Consider the following 13,961-nt stretch of genomic DNA (forward strand, 5'->3'; position numbering starts at 1 on the left):
GGCCATTCCTGTTTTGGCTTTCTCTCATCATATTGGAGGATGAGCCTTAATTTTTATTGTGAGAGTTACGGGGTTAAAGAGGAGGAGGGAACGAGGAAGTTCTCAAATCAGAAAAAAATTAACCGCAATGCATATCAACTATTATTGATTTTTTTCCAAAAAGAATCGCAACAAAAAATAGGTATTTCAAAAAGAAATATTACTAAAGCATAAACTAAAAAAAATAATAATACGATACTAAAAAAATAAACTTAAAGCAATAAAAAAAAAACAAAAAAAACATTTGAAAATAAAAAAAAATAACAAAATGAAAAGAAAAAATAACTCATGGAAATGTGGACCTGAATTAAGTATGAAATGAAGTCTCCTTTCCTTGAGAGCTCCGAAGGTTCGGTTACCAAATAGTTTAGATTTCGCCGAAAGTAAAATTTCATTATTATATAAACAAATAAATGATAAAACTACCATCACCAATTAATAGTAGTGTTTTCATTACAAAAATCTCTTCGCAGCTGAAACCATAGACGTTTAAGACCAAATTGCTGATGGCCTTGTTATAATTGTTGATGCCGCATCTGGTGACACTTTATAACAGGACAACCATTTTCATTATTAGAAATTATCTGATCGAATGTGAAAAACGTATTGAAATTCTTATTGTCGTCTCGACCGCATGTGCTCTCGATTATCACGCACAATTTCCCTATCACCGGAGCAATGATGGACAGATGTAACCTGTGGAAGTATCGCATAAAACTTCCAATTAATTTAGAAATTGCTATTAACTGCGCTAAAAGAATAGATGCACAGTAGATACACAGTCAGCGGCTTGAAACAAAGAAATCCTAATCGGTATGGATTTCATTCAACGGCCAACACTAAATTATTACAATTTATATAAATTCAAACAGAAGGAATATTCAAAATTTTTATAACCAAAACCCAAGAAATTGCCTCAAGTGCTTCACTGATATCCAATCTAGTTTACAGAACTCTCTCTTCTCAAACACAAAGATCTCGAATCCACACCTCACCCTGCCAAAGATGCAAACGATCTCCCCGCCGAGTCCATGCTAATTCTCAATTTTGCTGACCCCGAACTTGAACTTCCAACTCCAATTCGACGGCAGCAGAAACAAAAATTGCATAGAATTTAGTTGAAATTTGGGTCCGAAGCCGGTCTTAGTTTTGACATTTGTTGGAAAGATGGGGAGTGCGGGTTCGGCTCCCCGCATCGTGCGCGATCATTTCTTGAATTTCCCAACCGAAAAATCAAGATGCTGCCACTATTTGGGCCTAGGCTCCGAAATACTCTCCATATCGTTATCTATTCAAATAAAGTTAATAATAGTATTTTACTATAATTTTTAGTAATTGGCTGCAAAACCCTCCTTGAGTTCACTATAGTACCACGAAATAATGTAGAGTATAATATGGTCCGGATAGCTGAGTGGTTAGAGCACAAGGCTGTCATACGGAAGGTCGCGGTTCAAATCTCGCTGGTGGCAGTGGGATTTGTATCGTGATTTGACTTCGGATACCAGTCGACTCAGCTGTGAATGAGTACCTGAGTCAAATCAGGGTAATAATCTCGGGCGAACGCAATGCTGACCACATTGCCTCCTACAGTCTACTGTAGTGTACTGTTACGGTCTTCAATGCGCTGATCCAATATGGATTGTTGCGCCAACGATTATTATTATTATAATATAGAACATAATCCTATCAAGTTTGGTGGAAATCGCACTATTGCTAACAAAGTTATAATAGGTCAAATCTGTTTTTTTGAATATTCCCACATAATATATGCATATATTACGTGCTACGTACTAATGGGACAAATTCACATTCAAATGCCTTTATAAAAGAAATACACCAAAATTTGCAAACCTGAAACGTCCAGCTTCTGGTTTCCTAACGTACGTGTCTACGCAGAATTGTTATGCGTTGCTAAATGCATGTACATTAGCTCCAGCTAAAGGCACAACGTTGGCTTGCACTCACTCTTTGTCTGATCAGAATTAGTATTACGTAAAAATTCTCATTTTTAAATGAAAATGGATTTTAAGTTTTGGGGGAAAGGTACCAATTACTAGGTTTCTTTGAAATAAATAAAATTAATCATTTTACATATTAAATTTTGAATATAAGTCAATGCTGGGATGGGAATTAGGTAATTTAGATGAGTAAATTGGGAAATGTTGCATATCATTAAATGCATTCTTTCGTCTGATTGTCCCAGGACAAAGGGAATGAAACTTACGTTGCATATATCGCAAAGCCGGGGACACTATAATCTATTCAAGCTCCCGAAGCTTCTGGGGCGTCGTTAAAGATGTTTGTGAGCTGACGTTGCCTTGATTGAATACAACATTCTTCCTGTTGGCCTATTTTGGTCGCTTCTTGTCGGTCGCCTGCTTCAGTCTGGTCAGTTTTTGGCAGTAGATGCCAGAATTGGCCAGATGAAAGCAGCTCATAGTGATTCCTTTGCAATCCCTCCAAACACACAGCAAAACCTTCTTCACCGTTAATCCTGGTTGTTCGATCGTTTGGATCACATCACCGCAATCGGATCACAATCTTTTGCGACTGGTATTCTCGCTTCAAAAATGGGTTGATTTCGTTACATTTCAGCCTAGATTCCGTCTAAAATGATTTGTTCACGCCAATTCGTGTGGCATCCATGCATCGAGCGTCGTCTCAAGACCAGCAATATCAAATGGTTTTAGACGGATTTCAAATCGTCTCGATTTCATCGAGTTTTCGACCGCCTACTAGAGCGTGTCTCATCATCCATATCCCATATTATCAGAACAGAATAGTTGGAACTGCCTGCTCCGCCGTTTCACTTTGGCTGTAGTAGTACTAAAACTATCGATTTTTTTCTTTCTTCAGCTCCAAAGTAATGTCACCTTTCAATCCTTGTTTAGTGTGACCCAATTGACGATAGCTACCGGAAAACACTCAGAACTTTCTACTTCAAACGATATTTATGTGACCAGTTTGAAAATCATATGAAATATTTTGGCACACTCGATTTACTCTGGAATAGGCTAACGGTTTTCAACTGTTGGTGATCTCTTTACGGAAATTCGATAACTAGTATTCCCTAGTAAATCTTCTACGTGCCCAGAATCCGGTATCCGTTGACATCTATCCCAACAAAAAGAGTGGCCTTCTCTGCGTTTCCCTAGTGAATGTCCTTCAATGAATACAATCGAATTTACAGTTTCCCTACCAATTCTCCTGTTATTATGGAGTACGAAGATCATTCGTCTCGAAAATATTAGACATCGAAGTTCGACTTCATATTATTTGTTATCGCTAAGTGCCTGGTATTATTTTTTCTCGTTTCCACCTTAAGGCAACACGTGGAGTTGTCATTAGGGCTTAAAGGCATAGCCCTTAACATTATACCATCACGCTGTTTTCAGTAGTTGACTGTAATCATGAGCGATATATTTATTGCTCTTTGAATACCGAAAACACAAAATATATTTCTACCATTTCTTAGTGCATAACAATTGATAATCACGTTCAATGTTACTTTATCTTCCAGAATTAGGAGCTAATCTCGCTGGTCAAGAGAATGTAGGGGCAGCCGAAGAGGATGAAACAGAGGAGATATCCACATCCGTGAGTACGGTGAATTCAACAAAAATCCAGCCAAAATCCTCCGATATGAAATACCTTACACAAGAGATGACTTCACTTCGTATGGAAAACTCGCGAATTCTTCAGGAAATTATCGAGTCGCAAAAATCTTATCAAAATCTATTGAAGTCAACAATCGAAGAGCAAAATCTAAATTTAGAAATGTTAAAAAACTTCAACAGTCAACTTTCGGCTGTAACAAACATTTACGAACGTAGCTTCTCTCAGGGGTAATTATCAGAAATCGCTCCTATTCCTTCAATATACGAAATGCACCAATTCTAGATATTTCAGTGATATAAGCGAAGGTGCAGTGAAAGCGCGCAATGCAGAGGATACTTCGCCATCATCTGTCACCCCACCTGTATCAACCACAGAAGTCGACGGGCTCTCTCCAACAACGACAAATCCATGTCCCAGTCCAACAGGCCGGAAATTGTTGGTGAAACCAACATTGCCTTTGCGAACCAACTACAACAATGATTTCAATCGTCCCCCGAGCTGTCCCGTACAAGGGCGCCGATGGCATTATGTGACCGAACGCCAGCTCAGTAACTATTACAATACTCAACCGCCGGAAATTGATACAAAGTTGAATAATTGGTTGGCTCGGAACAATATTGATCCTGTGTCGCGGAATTTGATTCTACAGGAGGACTTTTCGTACGAGGACTTCATGTATTATCTGGACAGAGCAGATTTGCAAAGAATCGGTTTGAAGTAAGTACTTTCCGCAGTTTCTATTATTTAGCTTTGTTCTGCTCAACTATAATTAATTAACTCAGTTCAGGGAGAATAGGAAAAAGCTCCCATTACTTTGTCATGATATGAAAGCTTCTATCAGCTACAAACAAGCAATGTTGCATGCGTTTTCCAGAGCTTCTCTCTCATTCTGTACAGAACAGAGCGTTAAAGATAGTTTGCAGATCTAGAAATTTAGAAGAATGGAATGGAAATGTTCGACTTATGGCGTTGGTTGTTGCATTAGTTAACTTTCGTTGGGAGATGTATAGATCATAATTGAGCAGTTGTTATCGAAAGCTTTAAATTTTTCTCGCGATATATCTAAGACAGCTGTGAATAAATGTGTTATACGGCCTCTTACTCTCTGTAGATAATCAAATAATAAATTTCTTTAAAAGGAAATTAAAATACAGGAGATCTGGTGAAATGATGTTGAACACCTACAAACCGGTCACCTAACGGTCACCTGGAAACTGAAAATGTTTTCTCATTCTGTTATTGAAATAGAAATGAAAAGGTTAAGTTAATAACATATTAAAGTTTATATTATTAGTAAGGTGGGAAGTGACGATATTTGACATCAAATGCTTCAACTAAAAATTCGAAGTAGGTTAGTTGGAACAAGTAGAAGGGGCCTTGTGAACGAATATCTTCCTCTTGTCGTGACAACTTCTCGAGTTTACACCAACTCCCCTCATATGTTCTCGAAGTTGCTGATCAAATAATTTCGAATCCGTTGACATATTTTCATTAGAAATAGATTTTTAGATAAACTGGCCCTGTCGCTGTTTGCAGCATATCAATTCAGGATGGGGGGCAGTAGTTCGAGTCTTGTAATCCACCAAATGCGTCAGTGATTGAAAAATCAAGGGCACAAAGTGAGATTTTTTATCTGATATGTGCCCAAATCGTGCAAATCCGTTTGTGAAGATTGATATCAACTGTTATCGCTTAAATAGAAACCGGTTCGGATCATTCCGTAAATCTATCAAACATCAGTGAAACATACGAGAAACTCTTTGACTGTGTTTGCAGTCCAACAATCTCAATATCTAGTCCGATATTTCGATTTGCCTGTATAACATAGACGTATACGAACCTTGCCATGTTGACACGAAAGACATGTACAAGCCCATTTAAGAATGCCTTTGAACCTGGTAGGCCAAACATATTTGCGAGATATCAATTTCCTTACAGAGCATCCAATGGGGTGAGGAGGTCGGTCGATAATTTTTAAGATTCTTATCCTGAGAACTTTTGTAAAGTCGTATTTCATGTAGTATCGCTGTCATCAACTTGAAGTTCTCGCAGGATCAGTGACATATTGGAGCAAAGTAGCTTTTTCTAGTCATTCTTTCGCGCTAACATTAAGCATCATCAACGACGCAACAACCGGTATCCGGTCTAGTCCACTAATTCGATATCCCGAAAAGCTGTCTGGCGTCCTGATCCACGCCATCGCCCCATCTCAGGCAGGGTCTGCCTCGTCTTCTTTTTCTACCATAGATATTGCCCTTATAGACTTTCCGGGCTGGATCATCCTTATCCATACCGATTACGTGGCCCGCCCACCATAACTTATTTAGCCGGATTTTACCTAAAACCTGACGGTCATGGTATCGCTCATAGATTTCGTCGTTATGTAGGCTACGGAATCGTCCATCCTCATGTAGGGGGCTAAAAATTCTTCGGAGGATTCTTTTCTCGAACGCGGCTAACTGTTCGCAGTTCTTCTTGCTAAGAACCCAAGTTTCCGAGGAATACATAAGGGCTGGCAAGATCATTGTCTTGTACAGTAAGAGTTTTGACCCTATGGTGAGACGTTTCGAGCGGAACAGTTTTTGTAAGCTGAAATAGGCTTTGTTGGCTGCCATCAACCATGCGCGGATTTCATCATCGTAGCTTTTATCGGTTGTGATTTTCGACCCTAGATAGGAGAAAATGGTCTCAAAGTTGTATTCTCCTTTCTTTATTTTTCTCGTTTGACCAGCGCGGTTTGTATTGTTGATTGGTTGGTTTTCGGTGTTGACGTTGCCACCATATATTTTGTCTTGCCTTCATTCATGTCCAGCCCAAGATCTCGCGCTAATCACCGCCTGCTTGATCTGGATGAAGGCAGCTTGTACGTCTCGGGTGGTTCTTTCCATGATGTCGATATCGTTAGCATAGGCCAGTAGTTGGGTGGACTTAAAGAGGATCGTACCTCTTGCATTTACCTCAGCATCACGGATCACTTTCTCGAGGGCCAGGTTAAAGAGGTTGATGTCGAATGGTCTTGAGAGTGATCCTGCTGCTTTTATCTGGGCTCGCACATTAGTCAGAGTCAGCCTAGACAGTCTTATCAAGTTCGTCGGGATACCACATTTTCTCTCGTGGCCGTGTACAGTCTTACCCTGGCTATGCTATCATAGGCGGCTTTAAAGTAAATGAATAGATGGTGCAACTGTTGTCCATATTCCAACAGTTTTTCACAGCCTGTAGTGGGGTATGGGCCAGTAATGTTCTGGGCATATGGGGATTCGCTGTCCCATACGTTGAGCACACGTTGATGAACCATTTGGTGCCACTGGTCGCCTCCATATTTAACCAATTCGGCTGTAATTCCATCGGCTCCTGGCGACTTATGATTTTTAAGTCGATGAATTGCACGGACTGTTTCTCCTATACTTGGTGGTAGCAGTATATGTCCGTCGTCTTCAATTGCCGGGGCCTCCAAGTCGCCGATGTTCTGGTTGTTCGGTAGTTCATCAAAGTACTCAACTCATCGCTCCAATATGCCCATTCTGTCGGAAATCAAAGTTGGTAAAACTTGCGCGCCTGGTGCGGTTGCTCCCTGTACTTTTCTAGTTCACAGACTTGTTAGTTTTCTCAGGCTTCCTTTTTCACTATCACTCCGTAAAGTCGCTTCTCCGCTCGATCGAGTTCGTGATAAGTCTCTGCGTTTTTTGAGAATGCAATGTTACTCGGTATGTGGCATTCTTCCGTTCCGTAGCTAGCTTACATTCATCGTCAAACCAGCCATTCCGACTTTATGATCGTTGTTGGCATATCAATGATAATGTTCTTCAGGTGGTTTTGAAGATCATTTGTTGATGGTTCATCTCCAGGACCTCTGTTGACTGCGGTTATTGCGGCATCCGTTCCCCTCTTATAGGTGTTGCGGAGGGCTGTGTTGTGAATGGCTTCAGTATTCACTCTCACCTGATTGTCAGAGAGGATTGTAGGTGGTTTCGTAATTCGAGCTCGGAGCACCATGCCAACGAGATAGTGATTCGACTCTATATTGGCCCCCCTATATGTTTTTTTCATCAAGACTGAGAGGTGGTGGAGTTCAACCAGTACGTGGTCAATTTGGTTGAAAGTGATCCCATCTGAAGAGGCGCACGTATGTTTATGGACCGCTTTCCAGTTACTTCGAACAACCACTTCGTGCGATACTACTAACTGAATAATGCGCAGTCCGTTGTCATTGATATCCCTATGTAAGCTATGGGAGCCAACGTATCTTGTGAATACGGGCTCCGTCCCTACTTGACTGTTGAAATCTCCAAGTATGATTTTGATATCATACTTGGGACAGGCTTCAAGGATCCGCTCAACTGCCTTGTAAAAGGTATCCTTCTCCGACTCTGCAGTCCCCTCTGTAGGGGTGTGAACGTAAATGAGGCTTATATTTCTAAACTTGCCTCGTAAACGCAGAGTGTATAGAAACTTACTCCGAGCACATGGTTTACTGGATGGCTGCTATAGTATACGATGTTGTGGCTGTTCTCCAGGAAACCGGTCCCTGTCCATCGCATCTCTTGCAACGCTGTTGCATCAGCCCTCTATTGGGACAGGGTATCGGCTAGCTGCTCAGCGGCATTCGGCCTGTACAGAGAGCGCAAGTTCCAGGAGAAAATGCGCAAATCGTTAATCCGTTGCCATTTCCGGGTTCGTCGTTTTGAAATTCATCCTGTCCGAGGCTGCTTCCGTGGCGTCGTAACATCGGTTTTCCGTGTAGAGTTCTCAGTCCTACCCAAACCCCACCCTGTAGGACCAGTTGGTACATTCTGTCCCGGTTTTAGGCGCGGGAGATTCGCCTTGGCGCGGGAGACTCGCCTTCATCCTTCTCCGTCTGCAGCTTTTCATAAAGAAAGAACTCCCAGCGATCACCACGTGCAGGTGGAGATAGGGTTTGGTTGTAGGACTGTTGGTGTTGGTTCACCAGGCGTTTCCCAGGTTTTATGCTCCATCGTGGGTACCAATCCATGTTTCGCCCTGGGACATGTACTGTCCTTTAACCGCCGCGCTAACATTAGTTTGTCAAAAGTCAATCCAATAACGAGGCAACGCGGCTGCTGTTACGAAAATATTCGTTGAAAATTCTATGATATAATCCAATTACAGTAATTATCCAGAAATCGCTTTATCGGCTTTTTTGTTGGCGGTCAACGTTATTGACTTGTGGTCGGACTTCCTTCAATTATGTAACGAAAGAATTGACAGTTCTGTGCAAATTCCTCAAGACTATGCGCTTTATTTTGACTGGGTTTCGGAGAATTTCTGAGAAAAGAATCCAAGCCGATTTCAAACATTGTTTTTAAATTGCCCGAGTACTGCTTCCAACGCTATATTAAATGCATCCGATTTGATTGTCAGAGTGCTTTTTAATGAAATGTTGAGAAGAGAAAATTGTCAATGTATTTTCACCTCTTAAAGAACATTGTCGATATATCGCTGATATATTTGCGTAGCGTTAAATAAGCCAAATATCATCACTTCAAATTCGAATAGTCAAAACGGGCCTACGATTGTCATTGTTAGGGTATTTCCTCATACGCGACTAGCATTTGATGGTAAACTTTCATTAAATCGATCGTTGGAATCGTGGAGTATTTGTCAGGTGTTAGCATTATGGGGTCTGCATTGGCTGGTCTTCTTTCACACCAAGCGGAAATCGCTCTAAAAGTTTCACATATGCCCTGCTAGAGCGTAAAATCGAACTTGTATTTTACTTAACAGAACTTTTCAGATGGTGACCATATCGCTCTTTCGGCAATTAGTAATCCTTTCAGATTAGAGATAATGATGATAGACACCGTGGTCATAATTTTCTTTGTGTTGGATGGAATTGTGATATCGATGGATAGGTCGCAGACTCCTTTTGAAATGAAAGTGCTACAACAGATTGACGCCTTTCATTGGCTGTCTGACATCCGCAATGACGAATTTTCACGTGAATGGTTGCCGTGAGTCAAGTTCGAGAGTTATGATTGAAATATTAGCACTAATATAGTATAGTACCAGGAAACACATTCCATTCCTTCGACCGGAAGCTAATAATCGGATAGTTTGATGGCGAAATAGGTTATCTTCGGTTGCCGAAATCCGGGGAAATCTGCTTATTTTCGTAAACGCGCTTTCGCATCATTTTCCGCTGACACGGCGGTCGGCGATCTTCAGGGAATTAGGTTGTTAGCAACGAAAGGGGAGAACTTTCAACTACGTTCGAGAGAGGGATGCCTTGAAGAATCTTTGACTCCTTACAGGAGGATGGACAATTCCGTAGCCTATGTAACGACGAGATTTATGAATGATAGCACGACGGTCTGGTTGTAGATAAAATCCAGCTCAATACATTGGTATGGTATGAAAAAAGGAAGAAAGTTGCAGATGTGATACGGGTAAAAACAGTGGTGAAGTGTTTCTTCCACATCCTCAGCTGCGCATAACAGTTACCGTTCCTCACAGATTCATTGAAAAGTTTGCGAGCACATGCAAGCTCTTTCGTGATGCGGTATACAGTTCTGAAATCATTGCCCTCTGCGGTATATTACGCTTCCCGGACCAGTGCAATAACAAATTCCCTTTTGTTACGGCGAACACTACTTGCAACTTTCCGGGATTGCCATCACTCGCAGCGGCCAATTGAGCCTTCATTCCACTCCGTAGCATCCCGAGAAAATAGAATTTTTGATGACAGTTCCATACTCATCGAGATTATTAGGCGAGTTACTCAATGTATTTGCCGCCCAAGCAGCAAGATAGCTATCCACTTTGCGGCGACAGCTGGATCATATAAGCCTTCAATGTTGAGCTTGGGAGTCGAAGCTTCCAAACTATGCGAGAAGTGATGAGCACAACACACAAACGAAATCCACCGACCATCAGATGTTGATCCTTTCCGAGGCTGATGTCAACGCCTCTCTTATTACGTACATCCAAAAGGCGCTCCTACATCTACTGCTGATCGCAATGTGGTCAATCTGTTCGTTCATATGGTGTCGGTGAGTTGAAACTTAGCTGACTTTATGGTATGCTCTGTGCTCGAATAATATGCTACCAAGGCAAGGCGGTTCACAAATATCCCTTCATTATCGTTATAGTCACCAAGAGAGAAGGTAGTCACTGTACTGTCTTTTACTTATTCTGAGGGGTCCTAGTTTCCTGAGCTTTTAGTTAAAGTATTTTATTATTATTCATAGCTCAAATTTACGAATACATGAAACAAAGGGAAGTAGCTGATTTTTCATATTCCCTCCTTAAAGTCGAAATTAACATTTTTTTATTAAATTGAAAATTAATAATCGAGATATTTCGGCGATCAAAGGCAACTTCATAATAATTCTATTCAATTATTTTTCTTACAATCTAAATTAGTTGTCAAGGCCTACTACGCCACGCAAAACACCGGTGGTGGCATCTGTCAGTCGAATTAACAGCATTCGAAATAAATTTCGAATGTTGCTAACCTTGCTGCGCCACGAGTCCTTAATAAGTGTTAATGGCACAATTGCCTTCAGTGTTCTTCTTACCATTCTTCTTATTGGGTATAATTAAATCAATTTTGTGGTTTTTCTCGCTTGCTAGGACCATTTTTAAATCCTTGAAGAGTTAATTATGGGTAGCCTTAACTTCTGCCAATCTGCATTGATTTTCCCTTTAATTTTGAAGAGATGCAGCATCGTGGTGTAAAACTCTTATTTTATCATTATTTTTAGGACTGGCTTATCTTGTAGATTCGATAATAGTTGTTATTGGTAGAGGGATGGAGAGAGTGGTGATTTAGCGTTACAGTCCCCAGTGACTAGACTAGATACTATAGTATTAAAAAACCAAAAAATGACTGACAGTTTCGTCCAGGGCAGAGGCAACTCATCAGACGCTGCCACACCTCTGCCCTGGGAGTAGCGTGACCGAAAGTGCCAACAGGTGGAAAAACGCTCCCTTATATCATCGCAAAAACACTACAAGGTTGCGAATTATATTGGACTAAAACGCCAATTGTTTTAGTCTAAGCTAGAATAAAGCTGGGTAGTTGCTTAGGATATGCGGATATGATGAGTTGCCTCTGCTCTGGACGAAACCGTCAGTAATTTTTTGGTTTTTTAATTTTGAGTGCTTGGGTGCTACGCGCCAAACTAGGGATTCATGGACTATCAAACGTGGGAGCAAGTTGCTCCTTATTTGATCCAGTCCACCATCATGTGGATGTGGACTTAGGATCCCACATATCCTAAACAACTAGATATTATAGAGTTGAAGAATTCATCAAATTGCCCCGGCCAACCGTTGGCTAACTCATTGGGCATTCGCCAATTTTACGCTTATTTGTAAATGGCGATCCTTACAGTTGTCCGAATAGCTAAGTGATTGGAGTGCTAGGCGCTGTCACAGAGAGGAATTTGTATCGTGACTGGATACCGGATACCAGTCGACTGTGAATGAGTACCTGTGTCAAATCAGGGTGTTAATAATCCCAGGTGAGCACCATGCACCACATTCATTGTCTCCTGCAGTGTTCTAAAGTTATTTACTTAGGGGGTGAATTTCATTTGCTACTGAGAGGCCCGTGTTTAAGATACTGTAGTAGTTACTGTGGCTTGTATTATCGTCTTTTGCTAGTGTCGAGGCTTCCCTTAGGGTTCATATATTGCGGGTTGTGCTTATTTTTTTCCATGATCTCGATGTAGCGTTTAATTCCAGTTTGTAAGATTTTTTTCTTCACACTTGCACCGGCGCCGACAGGTGCCACGAAGTTGTCAAGATTTAATCGGATGTTCCCAGGAGGTTAATGAAACTACTTGCTCAAAGAATAATTTTTAAAATTTTTCAATAATTTGTTCATCAGTCGTGAAAAATTTCTTTATTTCCCAAAACACCAAACCCACTCTCAACAAGAAATTTATTTATATGACTTTTTAATTAATTTATTTTCACTAAACTTTTAAACATATTCCACAATCTAGGTGACCACAATTTTGACTATTTACAGGTGCGGAGTTGAACTTCGAATATGGCGTCTTCTAACCAATCATCGCTTACAATTCAAAAATCTCACCGAAGAACTTGCCCATCAAAATCTCAACAACGTTGAAGATTTGAATCAAAATTGTCTTCCTGAATTGCTTAACTCACATCACCTAAACAAGTCTGGATCGAATTCAAATTCGAATTGCAATAGTTACGATTCATCCGACGACATTGATTATGAATCGTGCAATGGAAATGAGGAAACCAAGTAGTTTTGCAGAAGCAAATGTGCATTAGATTATGAGAGAACTGAAATAATGTTAGCGTTTTATGCGAATTTAATATTCTAAAGTGCCTTCTAATTTTAGATGAGTAGTTATTATGATTCAAATTTGGTCCTACTTTGTAAATACTTTCTTTTTGTTTGTGAATGTAAAACTCTTTGATTTATTCATTAAATTTCAGATAATTTCTCGTTTGGCTTTGTTTGCTTTGTGCAAACATCATATTTTCTACATAGTGTTCGTTCTTACCCTAAAATCTTGATCGTTGTAAATGATATATATATTTTCGTTTCTTTCTTGTGATAAAATAGTGTTGCTAAAAGTAGTGATGTAAGTAAACAGAGCACGATTCTGATCGTGATACTAATATTAAATGATTGAAAAAAACTAGTTTAAAATGTGAAAATAAAATACATATTTAACTTGCGTTAAATTACTCTTTTATCATTATTAAGAATTATTTATATTCACGATCAAAATAACCGCGGAAAGTTAGGTATCGTGGCCATATCCGATTACGCATGTACATTGCAAAGAGTCTGACCATGTCCTAAGTAGATGATACTTGGAACAAAATAATCAACTTCGATAACTTGCAAGCGAGGTCTAGGCAGGCTCCACGTCTTAATAGTCCTGTCTTTTTTCAATCCTGCCTTTAGATTTTCTCGAAGAACCTTCCGAATACAAGCATATGTCCCGCCTTTGCTATAAATGTTTAGCTTCCATCTCGTCAACTTCCATTCTCATCGTTCCGACTGAATCTTTTAATGCTTCCATATCCAGTTCCTTCCCTGCCCCGTCTGGAAATTCCCAAGGCTCTATACTGTTTTCACTTCTTATCAATGACGTTACCACTTCCCTTGTCTGCTTAAGTTTTTGCTCAATGCTTATGTTACATATATTGAGTTGAAAGGCTATGCCAGCAGAATGCATTGTAGTATGTGTCATTCCTTTATTTTGGAATTTAACAAATATCTAAGTTATATATAATGGAATATATAATGTTCAAATCTTTTCCCCCAAAACGTATGCACCGAAAAATTG

At 40.1% G+C, this 13,961-nt stretch overlaps 1 protein-coding gene across 7 annotated transcripts in view; it reads left to right on the forward strand.

Annotated features, from left to right (window-relative positions):
• LOC119649648 (mitogen-activated protein kinase kinase kinase 15) overlaps positions 1 to 13,350 on the forward strand; it is an 84,773-nt gene extending 71,423 nt beyond the window's left edge. For 6 of the 7 annotated variants that reach the window (XM_038051905.1, XM_038051912.1, XM_038051936.1 and 3 more), the window contains 3 exons: positions 3,560 to 3,884; positions 3,940 to 4,374; positions 12,656 to 13,350. In XM_038051905.1, coding sequence (XP_037907833.1) covers positions 3,560 to 3,884; positions 3,940 to 4,374; positions 12,656 to 12,905 — 1,010 coding nt within the window. In that variant the 3' untranslated portion in view covers positions 12,906 to 13,350. The remainder of the gene's footprint in view (positions 1 to 3,559; positions 3,885 to 3,939; positions 4,375 to 12,655) is intronic. The other variant, XM_038051919.1, reaches the window with a different exon arrangement.
• The last annotated feature ends 611 nt before the right edge of the window (positions 13,351 to 13,961 follow it).

Source organism: Hermetia illucens, chromosome 1 (assembly GCF_905115235.1).
Source record: "Hermetia illucens chromosome 1, iHerIll2.2.curated.20191125, whole genome shotgun sequence".
In the NCBI taxonomy this organism is placed as follows: domain Eukaryota; kingdom Metazoa; phylum Arthropoda; class Insecta; order Diptera; family Stratiomyidae; genus Hermetia; species Hermetia illucens.